A 17948-nucleotide genomic window follows, 5' to 3' on the forward strand; every position below is an offset into this window, starting at 1 on the left:
CAGTAATAATACGTTTTTACAAACCGAATTAATTAATAAGGTTTTATTTGTTGGTTATAGAAGTTTAATTTACGAGCCTTTATAAAGTTTTATCTCATTCCTCTCTGTCCATCTAACAAGGCCTGTAGAAAACGTTTTTGTCTAATTTATACTTGGTCTATAGCTCTCATTTAGACTTTCAGTAGTCCTCATAAAATCTCCAAAATAGCTAAATATGCCTTCAGAAATCGTTATCCAATACTTCAATGTCTCCAATTTTATAATAAGATCTGTTAACCCAGTAACTTATATTTGTGATGATACTCTAAATGTAAGTAGATTAATAGTTAAAAATGTATTATTTTAGTTTCTATTTCAACAAATGCTTATGATTTGTGAAATACAGATTGATAGTGGCGTAAGTGATTTGAAAGATATATACATTTTTATATTAATGCGTTTGAGATTAGCATTTATTTGTTTACCTTCATTCCTTACAGCTTTTCTTGTATGTTTCGCGTTTAGGAGTAGTGCACGTCGCTCGTATTGTTTTCAGAATTTACCAAGCTCACTACAGAGAATATACGACAAGAAGTTTTAGCGGGATCTTGTTCATCCTGAATACGTCAGTGACTGATCGACAACACCCAATGTTGACTGGCTAGAATCTGCCACGTGACGGTTTCTATGTGGAGGTCGTAGGTTGCTAAGAAGACGTGACTCTCCTAAGAGCCGTATAGAGTTAGAGTTTGCACTGTTAGAGAACGGACTCCAGAACCGGAAAGACCTACTTAGTTGCTTGGTAGTTCGTGCTTTCACTCCCGTTTGTGACTAACCAATCAGACTGTAACGTCAGGCACGTAATAAACGCATAAGATAGCTGGACTGTAAACTTTACACAGTAAAATATCGTATCTGATACTGTTTATGCTTTGCTCGAATCATGTTATTCAAGGAAAATAGAATTTCACTCACGACCAGTGCAAGAAGAAAACCCTGGTTCTACAGTGCCCAGAGTATCCGAACCATCGCTGGCATTTTTCTCTGTTTAGTTGTCCTGAACGGATTCGTGGAAGGAGGTAAAGTGCATCATAACCTCTCTAAGTATAATACTTTAACATAATTCAAAGTATGACAACCCTAAGACAGAGGAGAAAATACGTATTAATGTTTGGAGACGGCTTGAATGGGTAATGAAGAAAAACTTTGTACCTGATGATGACAAAACCTTGTCGAAACGTTGTACATTTGTTGTTATGTTAAACTTATATTAAGTTATTCTTCGTTACCCATTCAAGCCGTCTCCAAGCACTATTAATCTCAAAGTGTGTTCCTCGTCATCGAAAATACTTATTTTTGGAGTTATTTAGGTATCACAAAAATATGGTCACAGTGTAAGTTCAACTTTGATCGTTAAGAATATATTTTAATTAAAGAATAATTATTAAATGAATTCCGTTCAGTCACGGGTTTTCCCTGGATGAAATACAATATAAACTCTTTGTAAATCTTAATAGTTATTTGTCAGTCTGAACAACATTATATTTAAAAACACGATATATATATTTATAATAATAATAATATTAATTGTGTGACTGCTTTTTAACAGACGGTGTTATATAAAGATATTATGACTATAGTCACTAAGACCGATGATAATATAATATTTATTGTTGTTATAGTATATGTTATTTTGACTTAAACAAGATTAGAAACAATTGTAAGATGTAGTTAAATACTTTTCTTTATTTGTTTAATAATGTTACTTATTACAAATTGCTTTTAATTTGTTTGCTCAAAAATGGAAGGGTTTGAGTAAAGATAATTTGATTTCGAGTTCCATAGAAATGTCAGGCTTGAGTTTTGTGTATATTATACTGGATTCGTATCACAATAGAGTAACTATATTGATACACCAAACCAATATGATCCTTAACTTTATCCCTCTGTTGTGGGCGTTATATACTCCCATTTTCTCATGTAGGTTACATGATTACATAGCAATGCTCACATATCTTTCCTCATGTGCAATAGCTAGATCTCTAGCAGTATTTACCTTTATCTTCTGATGTTATTTATCTAACAATCGTTTTGCGTACAATGGCTGGTTATCTAACAATACTCCCGCCTGTCGTCTGATGTACAATAGTTGGTTATCTAACAATACTCACGTCTTTATACAAGTGTACAATAGTTGGTTATCTAACAATACTCACGTCTTTATACAAGTGTACAATAGTTGGTTATCTAACAATACTCACGTCTTTGGTATACAATAGTTGGGTACCTAACAATATTCTCGCACATCTTCTAGCATACAATGGTTTGTTACTCACAATACTTGCATGCATCTTTTCATATACAATAGCTGATTAGCCTAGCGTTACTCATGTCCATTATCTTACACGCAAGTCCCGGTTACGTAGCAATACTCATAATTTCATGTACGCTAGCTGGCTGCCTAGCAACTGTAATATTCTGTGCTGCTCATTGCTTTACTAACTCATTGAATGTATGACACCGCTAACAAAATTATTGCCAGAATTGTGGTATATTGAGTCATTATTATTATAGTCTTATTTTGTAATATAACTCGTTAGAATGCCGTATAGACAACAAACGGCACAACTTTGTAAGGAATGTGAACCTACGATGCTGACTGAGCTCTTGTTTTAAACTAGTGTTTGTATATTTGATCGACCTCGAGTTCTTGATAGCCAACGCTTACTGTTATTGATGCTTTTCGTTAGTAAGCGAGTACATTTGACACTATATAAAGATATTCATATCCATTTTACCATTAATGGTTTTCTTCAACAAGTCTTTTCTTCGGGACAAAATGTTACGAAACTGAACCTGCTGAGTGCATATAAAACAATGTTAAGACAAATCATATAAGACAAAATCAAACATTTTTATTTGTATCGAAAGTGACATTGTCTTTCTCTTGGATCCTTATTTGCTTATTGTCAGAATATTTAATAGTGGTCACATTTTAAGGAATACATAATTTTCACAGCTTAAAAGCATTTTTACTGTTTAGTTCACAGTATGGTGAAATGAATGTATATTTTAAACGTTAATTCGTATATAAATGTGTTTTATTAAGCATAACTTTGAAACTAACATTTCTGAAGCTTGTGCTTCGGGATGAATTGAACGCACAATTATATCTTGTGATTTTAAAAATGATTGTTGTGTTGAATGTATCGTTGTTGAAAGGCTGATCATACTAGACTTAATGATATGGACAAGTTAAGATTAGAAGAGTTAATATATGTTTTTATGTAAAATGATACAGTTCATAGAAAACAACGAAGTTAGTTGAACACAAAGTATTATAAACTTTAAGGCTATAATTACGTGTTGTTTCCAGAAATGCTTATATTTCATTGTTTCATCACAATAGATGATACAGGTACATTTTTCGTTTAACACAGGGACTGATAATTGATTATCATAATAGTTTTTGTAGTGACTTGATCATGTTAGAACCTTTAATGTTAAAAGGATGGCGAAAGCAGACAGAACATAGCCAGATTATATAGTTGTTCACACAAATTGTGGAAAGTCAAATTGTTGTGCTTTGTTGAGTCTTACACAGGTGTTGGTTAACTCATGTTACATTTTAAGATGTATAATACCTGATGTTTTAAAAATGACTCACACAGTAGATCTTATGTTGTTAAGAATACGTGTTTGATGTGTTAAAAATGACTCACACAGTAGACCTTATGTTGTTAAGAATACGTGTTTGATGTTTTAAAAACATCTACTCACACAGTAGACTTTATGTTGTTAAGGATACGTGTTTGATGTGTTAAAAATGACTCACACAGTAGACCTTATGTTGTTAAGAATACGTGTTTGATGTTTTAAAAATGACTCACACAGTAGACCTTATGTTGTTAAGGATACGTGTTTGATGTTTTAAAAATGACTCACACAGTAGACCTTATGTTGTTAAGAATACGTGTTTGATGTTTTAAAAATGACTCACACAGTAGACCTTATGCTGCTAAGAATACGTGTTTGATGTGTTAAAAATGACTCACATAGTAGACCTTATGCTGTTAAGAATACGTGTTTGATGTGTTAAAAATGACTCACACAGTAGACCTTATGTTGTTAAGAATACGTGTTTGATGTGTTAAAAATGACTCACACTGTAGACTTTATGTTGTTAAGAATGCGTGCTGTTGTAAACACAAACTCTTATCGATTATTATTTGACCACATTAGAACCAATGATGTTAAAAATATGTGCAATATATAAATATCGACTAACAAAGATTATAATGTTTATCATTCTTGATCCAGTAATGCTGCAAATACTTGAAGTTTTGAAGAATGACTTGTACCATTGATGATGATGTTTGGATCTCTGGTGTTAAATTACCAGAAAATAATGCCGTCCCACTGTTATTTATTATCTTTTAGCAACCATCGACTAACAACACATTGGTTTGTCATTGTGACAAAAAAATTGGTTATTAAAAATAAAGAAAACATTTATTTAACTTTCGTCCCTTTTTTTTTTGTGTGCAAAAATATTTGCCTTAAATTATAGTTATATACAATTTTTCTCAGCAGTGTATTAAGTAATTTACATCAATTTTGTTGGCTTTTACATCCACTTTAAGTTTTATTTGCCTCTTTTATTTGTTAAGTGAATATATCTTCGATCCATTAACATCCCACTAAAATACTCGAAAGCTTGATCCTTAATTCTATAATTCCAATGGTATTGGTAGCGTTACATTAGTGATAGCAGCAAGGTATGAGGAAAACGTCACTGGAAATAAAGTATGAGCATTATCATTGTAGAATAAAACTGTCGATTCGTTCTAAGTAGTGCCAGTTCGTATTATAGGTATTCATAAATCTAACTTTTACAGGTTTGGATTCTACTTTCGGAAAGTACTTGACTTAGCTCAATGCACTTAGAACTTCAATATCAGAGCCATATTACGGGGGATAATAACCACCCAAAGCACTTTGCGAGTATGTTCTATATTTTAAGTAGTATGATTATAGAAAATAAAGTAAATTTTCTGAAGTTAGCAGAAACGTTGCCCGTTTGAATAAACATTGAACAACACCAACAATAGTCTTGGTCAAAATGTTTGCATATTGTTCAATATTGACGTTATTGTCTACATGCATGGAGTAGTTATTGAGTAAATATGTGCCCGAGTAGTAACAGAGAAGGTAGCGTATGATCGGACAAACATGTACGAGTTGTTATTCTTGTCTGTAAAAGTTTTTTTGAGCATTTGTTCGTCAAAACACACACACACCCGTTTTGTATAAAAGGGTGTGCTTTTGGTTTAATCTTTTTTGAAATAGATCAACGCTTTGTTCAAAGAATGTCTCTGTACTTGGTGTAGAGTCAGGTCTCGTCACGTACCAGAAATTATAGGGTGTCAAATTGTTCGAATGTCTAGAAATGGTGTGAAACAAACGGACATTGCTAGAATAACAGAATACTCCTAGCGTATTGTATCCATAATTCAAAAACGTCATGGGGCTACAGGAAACATTGTTCCAGGAAAGTCTACTGGTAGACACTGAAAATTACTGCCCTAGATGACCGCGTTTTGATTAGATTAACACGTCAAAGTTGAAAGAAGCTTTGCAACACTTTACAACAGGAATGGTATGAACATTCATTCCAGGTCATTTAGAAGAACTGTGAATAGAAGACTGACCAAACAAGGTTATTTTGTAAGAAGGGCTATCTGCACACTGATATTAACCAGAATTCACCGTCGTCACCGTGTTACTTGGGCAAGACAGCATGCCAACTTACAGTTAGGACACTGGCGACATGTCATCTTTTCAGACGAGTCCTGTTTCTGGCTTGTTAAAGCTGATTGTAGGATTTGTGTTCGTCGTTTACCTGGAGAATAGAGGTGGTGCAGTACATGTTTGGGCAGCTGTTCATCATGGTGGAAAAACTACTCTTCATATCTTCCAGGGAAACGTCAATGGCGCTTCTTACAGGCATCACATAGAAACGATATTTCAGTCATATGCTAGGGCAAGGTTTGGCAATAACTTTGTTTTCCAAGATGACAATGCCACTGCCCACAATGTGCGTATTGTACAGGATTAGCTCGACAAGGAGGACGTTACCAGATTGTCATGGCCAGCAAAGTCTCCAGATTATAATTCCACTGAGAACTGTTGGACAGAAGATAGCTAACCATTAACCCAAACCAGATACTGTAGCTGAGTTGCAGCGCCTTCTACTGACAAGCTGGGATGAAATCACTGTGGATTAAATCTATAACATCAGCGACAGCATGCTACGTTGCCTTGCAGAGGTGAGGTTATTGGAGTACGAGGATGACCAACCAAGTACTGAACGCTTCATATGAAGTGATATAAGGTTGAGACGCCACTTATAATAATGTGATGTTATATTTTGTCATTATATGTTTTGGTAAGGTTTTGTTGTAATAGGTGAAATGCTGAATTAAACATCTTTATACAGGTGTCTGATAAAATTGTTTCCTGTTCTAATAAACCGTTCATGATGTCCACAGAACCTGTCTCATTATACAAATTACATATGTAAATATTTAATATAACATGTATTTGTCAGTTTGACAGCACTAAGTGTATTTTCCCTCCATCTTAATAATAAGGATCTTATTTGTTAAAATATGCAAGTATTTTGGCCAAGACTGTATTACGTCAGATAAAGAGGGCGATTTCTTATAATGGGTAAGATGATGAATATAAGCTTCAATTAAGAAGTATGCTAAACAACATATAATCATACTTCTGCACTTAGTTTACTAGGCTGAAATTGCAATGTTTGTGTGAGAACTATGACTAATATCGTTATGTTTCACATAAATCATTATTCATATATTTACTATTCACAACTCACACACAGTTAAGCGATTACCGGTATGGATAGTCGTATTCTATGAGAACGATGTTCCAGATCATGTGCTGCCCTCTATAGTTGATATTTCTAGGTCTGGTGATTATATACTATCAGTTACACTGTTGTCAGCATTGTAAAAAGCTTTTGCGAAAGATGACAATGTAGATCTCAGAACACCACTTGTCAAGTTTTCCATAGATCCTCTACTCAATGTGGATTTTTTTACAAGACTACGATATGCAACTCAAATGTACAAAAACATATGGAAATTCCATCATGATCTTTACAGGTACGTAGTCAAACGGCATTACTTTGATTTCAACCGTTCTCATGAAAGCAGCAGGCAATTTCAAGATGTGGCTGGAAATTTTGGTTTTTGAGATTTTTTAGTTTTAAATCTTGTTTTTATTGTTTTGTTAAAGGAGACAGAAGATACATCTAGCTTCATTGTAATGACTTTTTTTGGGTTAGACGGTCCTCTTTCCTAACCATTCACTTTGCGGATGAGAGCAATATACCAGCTTGGCTCTATTGCTGGTGGAATCTTTCCGCTTTCGATGAAAAACATTAAGGCTTCCTTCTTCGAAGTATTGTATCCTTTGGCTCTGCTTCGATTAACAATCTCATGATATAAATATCCTTCATTTGAAAGGAGTTTTACACATTTTTCCAGTCTTAACTTAGCTTTTCCCTGTCAAATGATCTGGAATATGCCTTGAACCAAGCATATACCTGTGGAACATGTCTCGCGCGGTACCACGGCTCGCAACTGCAGTTATATGCCATTGTATTAGCACATTGTCTAAAATGTGATAAACCGTCTTCTGTTATTAAATAGGAGTTTTAGACGCTGAGAGCCTAAACTTCCTGATCAACAGTCTACAATGTGACAGCTTCCTTGCCCGGTGATAACATGGAAGCTAACTTTGTTATGGAAGCCTGACGTATACTTTTAGTTCTTAAAGACAATCTCTTTCTGAGTAAAACTAACTCGGCCTTCTTCTCATTTTTTATATTGCTTATTTTCAGTCAAAGATTTGTGAAGAAGTAAATGAACTATTTATAATCAAAACAGACCTTAGAGTAAAGGGAACTTCATAGAGAGAGACAAGAGTTAGCGACTTGCTTCTTCAAAATAATTTACCAATTATTTGTTCACTTACTTTTTCATTTGATGCCTTCAAAATATAATGCTCCCAAAAGTTTGAATGTTTGTGTCTTCGCAGTCGCCCATGCTGCTTTGCATGATTTCTAGTCTTACTTATACTTACACATTAGATGTAAGCATACTGAGTTAACATTTTTCTTACAATACTCCTATCTCGACAGCTCTTTGATATGTATCAGATATGGCTAAACTCCTCTTTGTGGACTTAATTTCAATTCAAATTTATGATTATTATTTTAAAATACCAAAGAATTAGGTTAATAACATTGCTGAGGTACCATTACTCTTGTAGTGACGTTTCATCATTTTATGCATTTAAAAACAATATTGTTTCGGCGTTACTTACGAAATATGACACAAAAATAATCATTCTTTGATTTCAGAACATGATAAACACAATAAATGTAGTTGTAAAAAAATATACTTCTTAAAAAAAATTCTCCAAAGGAGAAAAAATTTTATTTATAAATGTGTTCCTTCAACTTACTGCTCTATGACAAAATTAAGAAAAATATTAATGGTTAAACTTAGCGCCATCAACAATTTATATTTAGTTAAACGTAGAAGTTAACAAAAATACGTTCATACTTTAATCTTCTGGTGAATCTCAAGATTTACGCTTTACGCTCCTTTTGCCGCAAAATTATGCTCCGCACTTTGGCCATGTGTGCATTTCAAAACTGAACAGTCAATTCTTACTGTTCTATTTGAGTAGCCCAAGTATTGGCGGCAGGTGCTCTTGCTAGTTGCTTTTTTTCTCTAGTCTAAAAGTTCGAAATCAGATACGGCTAGCTCAAATATCCCTTGTGTAGCTTCGAGTGAATATTTGAAAACAAGCATAAACCATATTTTAAAATGCAGTAGTTGTTTTAAAAACCCACATTACATGACAATTTACTTGATCTAAATATTCTACTCATTGATAACAATTTATATGAAATTCGATGCATGGACGGTTACAGATTCGGACTTTTTCTTCTATTATCCTATATACAGAAGTTATAGGTTTTATTATTAACTGTCTATCCCATAAGAAAAAAACAACAACAAAAGAACAGAAATTAGTTTGCGTAATATGTCAATGTGCACAGAATAGTTTATTCACTTCCCTGTGTTTTATTTGTCTTTAAGGTTACCATATAGATCTGAAGGCTGCTTCTTTCCGGTGTGGCTTTCTACCTGAGATGTTGTTACCCAATACAAACTAGACACTTTCAAAGAAGAACATAGGATATCGGACAAATAAAAAATAATTTAGTTTATTTCCAAACAGTGGCTCATAAATTAATTGTATTTTTGACTTAACACATGATAAATACTTAAAAAAACAAAAAACGGATAAACACATGAGCGTGAATAAAAGTTATCAAAAACATTAGTACTTTATAGTTTAACATGTTGCATGCATTTCACTAGCTCCGTGGACTATTGCGTTTAATAGATACATAATATGGCAAGAACAGGAACTCCATGTATTGCAGATCTGTTAAAATATGTGTTTCGGTTATTCACGTAGCCACACCAGATCTATGTGCACTATCCGTCTCCAATTTAGAACCCATATGCTAGAGGGAAGGCAGCTTGTCAACAGCACATTTACATCACAGGAGATGGAGACACGATACGGCCAATTGTACCAACTTATTGAAAAATCAATAGATATGAATAAATATATGAGCTAAAAAGAGTGTCATTTTTAGAAAACATGTCTGCAAAAATACGTGTGGGGAGGAGGGAATATTCTTTTAACTTTGTAGAACATCCGTATATACTACTACATACTGAACTATTGTTTTCATTCTCCAGTGGGACAGCGGTAAGTTTACGGACTTACAACACTAAGATCCGGGATTTCCCAGATAGCCCAACAACCAACCAACAACTTTCTCTTTCTCAAACACTGTTTACCAAAACAAGTTCGATGGCAGTGACATCTGTGGATATAGTTTCAACACTTATTTAAATAATGATGGCAAAATTACGTAATAAACAAATAATGTTTGTATCTCATTGGCTTAGGAATTATACCAGCTTGTTTAGTTTTGTTGGATACTCCTTTACTCACCACTAATAACGTAAACTTTAGGTTTTTGGGTACATCAAAAACAGAAGAATAGTGTACATTGCGCCATTATATAAGGCCTACTTTATTTATTTGCTTCAATCTTCCAAGCATCACTGACGAGCTGTGAATTCTGCGAAACTAGCCTGCTGCAGCGAGAGTAGAGAATCGGAGAATAGATTAGACCTCTATATATAATATCTTCTACACTGAAATTCACGTTTTGGTAAAGAAAAGAAATTAACAGCCAAATTATAACCGCTGGCAATACATTGATATGCATAAAACAAGTTTCGTTAAGCGTTGTAAGGTTTCATTAGAAACTGAAGGAAATACATCCTTTGAAACATTTAAAATTAACTGTAGATCCATAACTGCAATGCAACCTAAAAGCTATTGTACAGAACATACCTGTACAAGGCAAAGCATAGGTATAGTTATGATAAAATAAAAACACTCACAAGCAGTTCAAGGATAATCAGGATTAATAAGAATATAGCTGCGAGAACATAAAATCTCTGTCACAAGATATTGTCAATCATTTCCATCCTAGTCCATTTTTATGCACATCAGATCATGAGATCTAAAACTTTGAACGAAAGAAACATTTATCTATATGTCAACAAATATTCAAATATCATATAGATAAAGAAACGAAATAAATTCTAAAATATATTGAAATATAGAAAATTCAAGCTCTAAAATAATTTTACAATAAACATAACTTAGCAAGTGAAATCCTTTTAACTGGGTATAAAAATATTGAAATGGCTACAGATTTGTGAGGTAAGTATACTGATCATATTATTGAAATTTGGCGTCATGGATTTAACTCATATACATTTTACAATAAACATAACTTAGCAAGTGAAATCCTTTTAACTGGGTATAAAAATATTGAAATGGCTACAGATTTGTGAGGTAAGTATACTGATCATATTATTGAAATTTGGCGTCATGGATTTAACTCATATACATTTTACAATTCTCTAAGATCCACCTTTACCCTTCAACATTACATTCACACAAAATTTCTTATCTTCTCAGACACTTTCATTTGATCATATATAAAAAAAAATCATACATCAACATCCAGAGATCATTAAATAATAATTTCGTACCCCAATATCCCGAAATCGTTAAATTATATAACGATAAATTCACACCTCTTCATTCCGAGTAAAGTTTATTTTATTCAAGATTATTTATTCATACCATTTTTCAAATGTATTAGGCAAAACTAACTCATTTTGATCACAGATGCAACACACTTAAAGATTAGCCAGGATCTAGACGCGTGCTCCAAACACTTCTACTTTCCAAGGATTACCCATTAAACTGGGTGAAATCTAATTTTAATGATTGTGATACCGATGTCTTACTAAGTACGAGTTTCTGGATCATATCTTAATGTCTTTAACACTAATCCAAAACACGATTTATTTATCAGGAATAATACCAACATTCCTGATAAACATGATATGGTAAAAGTGAATAAATAAAAGATCGTATCTATTAATAAATATTGCACAACATCCAGGTAAGGTACTAAAATACTACCTAATCTTATCTGCTTTCTTCTGAAATACTGTTTGTCAGAGAAGAAAAAATACTGTCGTTGCGAAACAAAGTACTTCAGGCCTTTACATTGTTGAAAACTTGGTTATAAAGTTACGTGTGATAAAAGTGAAGAATATTAAATAGAAGAGTCTAGCCGATCACAATATGTGAACATTGAAAAGCTATATAGCAAGGAAAGAGGTAAAGGTTTAACCTTCAAGCCATTGACTTGCCACTTGGATTGAATGAACTGAAGCTTTATCTTTCATGAAGACACTGCTTTGTTTGGCCATTGGTGTAGTCAAGTAGAAATTCTTGCTCTTGAACTGATGTATCAAGCAGCAGTGATTATCCCTTAGCATATTACCAGGTGTGATTGTCCCTTAGCTTATCACCAGATATGATTGTACTTTAGCATACCACCAGGTGCGATTATCCCTTAGCTTATCACCAGCTGCGATTATCCCTTAACATATCACCAGCTGTGATTATCCCTTAACATATCATCAGCTGTGATTATCCCTTAGCATACCACTAGGTGTGATTGTCCTTTAACATACCACCAGGTGTGATTATCCCTTAGCTTATCACCAGCTGTGATTATCCCTTAACATATCATCAGCTGTGATTATCCCTTAGCATACCACCAGCAGCGATTATCTCTTAGCATATCACCAGCTGTGATTATCTATTAGCATATCACCAGGTGCGATTATCTCTTAGCATATCACCAGCTGTGATTAACCCACTAGCATACCACCAGATGCGATTATCTCTTAGCATATCACCAGGTGCGATTATCTCTTAGCATTTTTCTTTGGTGACATAGCTATTTGTATTTACCGAGATACAAGTGTATTTATACATCAAGGTGATTTGTATATGACTCATTAGAAACGGTCGATTTGTATTCTCGAGGTTGTCTATTTACTTATTGGTAGGCTACACATGTTGCGATGAAGACGAAAGTTGATGTAATGAATTTAGAATAACTTGTTTTTATATCCAAACAAAAATATACATGTCTATAACTTTGAGCGTGTGGCTTAACATAATATTGATAACTATATTTACAATGTTGTTGACGTCGAGTAGCACGATTATTCTTCTAGTAATGAGAACCTCACAGTTGATGATTTGTTTTATTTTTAGATGCTATGATGCTACTACTACTACGTGTTCCGTTGAATATAATTTCATACAGTTAATAATGCTCCACTACTAATCTAGAGACTTTAGAACTAAGCGTTATGCAGAGATGACGGTTGAATAAAACTAGACCTAATAAACAATTTGACAGTGATTTGTGGCAAACGAAAGCCACGTCTGAGCAGTTAATGGCAAGAGGCTTATGCCATCGATGTTAACACATTATTTGGTTCTGTGATGTAAATAAACAAAACCGCGCAGTTTGCGATTTCATTTTGGTGTAAACCACGTGAAGTTAAATGTTTGTGTTTTGGGAAAACAGACTCACGCACTTGATAATATTGCCATATCTGTAATCAAACTTTCATAGTGTAACTGAAAAACTCACATAGTTGGTGAAAATGATTGTGCTACATTCCATGACCTTTACTGTAAACATACTTATACATTGACTTGGTTGTATTCGATCCAAGAGATCTTAAAAACACGTGATATGGTAAATAGAGCCTCATTCAACTGTGTCTACTACTCCGTGATGTCGAAACGGTGTGTTCTTTTCACCTTCAATCACTCAACAAATGGTTTATTTACCCTAAAATTTCGAATATAATATTAATTATTTTGGTATTATTGGATTTTGGATTTTCTACAATTCTAAGTTTCTTATGTAACTAATGAATAAATCTAACCCACATAAACTCCAATGTGTATCACGTCACGTTTGATTTCTCGAAACTGGTTGAGTCATAAAGGCCAAAATACATTTATCTAGATAGAATAATTCGATTACTGTCTGCTTATTATGGTTTTAGTGACGGGTGCCGTGAAACCTTATAAGTGTAGTGAGTGTTGATATAACATACTTAAAGTAAAGATGTAATGTGGGATCACCTAGTCTAGAGTCAAATGTGTAAAATTTATCATGAAATTAAAATTATCGATTCAGTTTTAAACTTAAATCGTTTCTGAATTAAGCTATTTTCTGTTATGTCACCAACGTTTTTAATAACCTATTTAATCAATGAAGACTTGAAGTTAAGAAATCAACAAATATTTTTCCAGTTTTGTTATCTATACATTTCATTTTATACCTTCAGCATCATAACTAACGACGATATAGGTTACTAGCTGGAGTACCCGCCCCTAGACGAAAGTTATTTAAATTCATGATTAATTAAAGGTTATCTTGGGACATGAAAAGTTGCTTCTCTTATATATAACTATAAAAAACGCAAAAACGCCCATAAAAACTGCAAAACACAAAATGTTAAACAACAAATTTGTATGTATCTTCCCATGGACCCAATGAACGTTTTTACCAAATTTGTTGAAGATCCATTTACGGGACGTAAGGTATGGTAAAAAAAAGGCAAAAATGTCCATAAAACCCGCAAAATGGAAAATGTAAATCCGAAAATATGGACCTAATGAACCTCCATTCCAATTCTGATGAAGCTCCATCTACACCCTGCTGAATAATTACATGGAGATACAAGAGACAACGGACAATACTATTATATTTATATAGATACTTTTGTTGCTTAGCAACATGACATACAAGCCATTGTTAGAACGCAGTGTTGCCAAAACGACACTAGCTTTTCTTATATATATATATATTAGAAGTTGTTAATCTAAACGATTTTTACCAATACTTATTTTATGAATATGCCACGAATTCATTTCATGAATGACCTATATTTTGATTGGCTCACAAAGGAATTTACCGACGTTTGACTGCCTCGACTGCACTTTTCTGCCTCTTAGTTGGTCAAACTTGATTTCACAAAATTTAGTTATTTCAGTTAGCTATGAGATGTAAGGTTAGGGTATATTATGGTGGAGGTGGTGGAACTTGCCACGCCATTTTTGATGAGCTATACGTTGTCAGTTTATGCTACATACTGTGTTGTTTCTCCCAAAAAGCTTCCTAGCGGGTAAGTCTGCAGGGTTATAATGCTTTAAACTGGGCTTCGATACCTGTGGTGGCCACAGCACAGATGGCCCATTGTTTAACTTTTTACTTAACAAAAAAGAAACAAATAACTCTAAATTTCTCAAGTAATTAATAGATAAATAGTTTTACGTATTATGCAATCCCGATGTCTTTGTGCTTTTTGGCAGTTCACCCTTACTCGTGCATGATGAGCTACTGCTACGTTGCAGAAAACTTTATACTCTATAAACAGTAACACCTGGTAGTCCCCGGTGGGACAGCTGTATGTCTCCAGACTTACCGCACTAAAATCCGGGCTCGATTCCCCGCGGTGGACAGAGCAGATAGCCCAATGTGGCTTTGCTCTAAAACAAACAAACAAACAAAAACCTGGTCCTGGCGAAAACGAGAACGTGAATATCTTTAAAGATAATTTCATTACAGTGGACATCGCTTTGAGATCTACACTGAATTTGGTACTAAGTAGTGAATGCTCTTTCAGTTCCACGCAACGCACGATATTTAAAGTAAGCAACGTATTTGAGCAAGGCTCTATGACGTCTTCCAGCATTTCAATATATATTGTGCTGGAAAGCGCTTTTATGGTGCCTGGGTAAGAACGTAAGTAATTTTGTATTCCATCGACTTCGAAGTTACGCGTTTGATTTTAACTTCGGTATTTTGATTAAAAAGCAGCCAGTACCACACACACACACATAAAATGTCTAGAATATCGACATGGATATTATTTTGATGATAAATCCTGTTTTTATATGTTGCGCAAACATTTTCCCACAGTAATCAAACTTGCTCTAATTATTGATCCTAGATAAATACATTCTTCGTTTGATCCTAGATAAATACATTCTTCGTTGGATCCTAGATAAATACATTCTTCGTTTGATCCTAGATAAATACATTCTTCGTTTGATTCTAGATAAATACATTTTTCGTTTGATCCTAGATAAATACATTCTTCGTTTGATCCTAGATAAATACATTCTTCGTTTGATTCTAGATAAATACATTCTTCGTTTGATCCTAGATAAATACATTCTTCGTTTGATCCTAGATAAATACATTCTTCGTTTGATCCCAGATAAATACATTCTTCGTTTGATCCTAGATAAATACATTCTTCGTTTGATCCTAGATAAATACATTCTTCGTATCTCTTATATATGTTTTCAGTGAACATAAAGACAAAACATTTACCCTTAGCTATCATATATAAATCTGCCTACGTGAAACTAAATAAAAAACAAAATCCTATTATTGCATTATAATCCTGTTTTGATATCGTGATCCTTGACGTCATCTTTTACTCAATTGGAGTTTTTAGTTTAATGTTTACAAAGTTGTGTCGCATAATTTAATATCTATAAAATACCTAAAGGCTTCTTGTTTAGAACTATATTGTCAGATTTATAAATTGTATAACCACCTTATAAAATATATGCTCACTTCTGTTTTATATGCATTACATACATCTGATATTCGATTTTTTCGGCACAAGTTTAACCGACCCTCTGGCTAGACTGTGAAAAGAATCTCATGATCTTTATGTTTGATCAGCTTAAATAATACATAATTTCATGAATATCAATTTTTCCTAAAATCATTAGTAATAAATTACACACACACACACACACACATACCAAGAGACAAATATGATATGTTCATTAGTGTTAACTAATGTTTGAAAGTCGCCCGGTATGGCCAGGTGGTTAGGGCACTTGACTCGCAATCTGAGGGTCGCGGGTTCGAATCCCCGTTCCACCAAACATGCTCGCCCTTTCAGCCGTGGGTGCATTATAATGTGACGGTCAATCCCCCTATTCGTTGGTAAAAGAGTTGCCCAAGAGTTGGCGGTGGGTGGTGATGACTTCCCTCTAGTCTTACACTGCTAAATTAGGGACGGCTAGCGCAGATAGGCCTCGTGTAGCTTTGCGCGAAATTCAAAACAAACTAACTTTGAAATCTTTTTGTAACGTTTTGCACAGAGCCTCATTTAGGAAATCGGATGGCGTTAATCATAAAAGATGGTGAGCCGTTATTTTTTCGTTGGATAAAAAAAGTGGATAATACATCATGATGAGTGAAAGTTATTGCGCTACATAACGGAAATGTGTAAGTAATGTACACTAATTATGATACCATAAATAATAATTCCCAATCAAGATACAACCACTAATGCCATAACATTAATAACGCATGATTTTATTTGAGCAAAAAAGAAAAAAACAAAACAAAACGATTAACCTAATTTAGCATCATCATCATCTCTCGGGTAACTGAAAAGAAAGCATTACCCGAGAGAAGTTTTTTTTTTTTTTCAGAAGGTTAGGAAAATACTCAGGATGCCTCATCAATTACATTTAATTTAATTTGGTAGTGCAGCTCTGATAATGGAAAGCTACTTGGTTACACACTATTGGTCCACTACTAGTTGTGTATAAAATGTTTTTGTTGAGAAGTATGTTTTCTTCATTTCTTTGTATTTTGATAATAGACAAATCTATTTGTTGTTAAATAATTCTCACAAGATTTCTGATTAATAAATAATACAATCAGTCGTTGCCGAGACACTGCATGTGTGGTATGATTTTCTTCTTACTAAGCATGCCCCCCCCAGTGGCCCAGGGGAATGTCTGCGGACTTATAACGCTAGAGTCCGGGTTTTGATACCCGTGGTGGACAGAGCACAGATAGCCCATTGTGTAGCTTTGTGCTTAATTACAAACAAACAAACTTACTAAGCATTTTTGAACTTTTTCTGTTATATGTCACATAGATGTTTTGTTGCTAGGAGACAATAACCGACAAATAAAAATTGTTAAGTATTCTTTTAAATATTTTCTGTTTATAAACGACATAAGCTGTTTATGTTAAGCGTTTTCCCGCAACTTTTATTGTTAAATTATTAAAATTACAATAAACATACAAGCTATGTTTCGTTCTCCTCTCAAACTAAAAAGAAACATTGTTTTGTATACTTGTTGCATTTAAACTTTTTAATTCATCGTGGATTAGCAGGTTTAAAACAAAGCATTTAAAACATACTTTTGTATCTGTCATATAAAGTATTTGTTTGTTTTCCTACTAGACAATACAAAAATCTCAATACTGTGAATATGAGCTTGCTTGTTATTGTTTGTTATGGATTTCGCGCAAAGCTACACGAGGGCTATAT

The 17948-nt window shown here is 33.8% G+C and overlaps 1 protein-coding gene across 1 annotated transcript in view; it reads left to right on the forward strand.

Annotated features, from left to right (window-relative positions):
- The first annotated feature begins 716 nt into the window (after positions 1-716).
- The window catches only part of LOC106466492 (zwei Ig domain protein zig-8-like), a 137685-nt gene continuing 120453 nt past the window's right edge, over positions 717-17948 (forward strand). The window contains exon 1 of the mRNA XM_022394511.1: positions 717-1058. Coding sequence (XP_022250219.1) covers positions 923-1058 — 136 coding nt within the window. The 5' untranslated portion in view covers positions 717-922. The remainder of the gene's footprint in view (positions 1059-17948) is intronic.

Source organism: Limulus polyphemus, unplaced genomic scaffold, assembly GCF_000517525.1.
Source record: "Limulus polyphemus unplaced genomic scaffold, Limulus_polyphemus-2.1.2 Scaffold2275, whole genome shotgun sequence".
Taxonomy (NCBI): domain Eukaryota; kingdom Metazoa; phylum Arthropoda; class Merostomata; order Xiphosura; family Limulidae; genus Limulus; species Limulus polyphemus.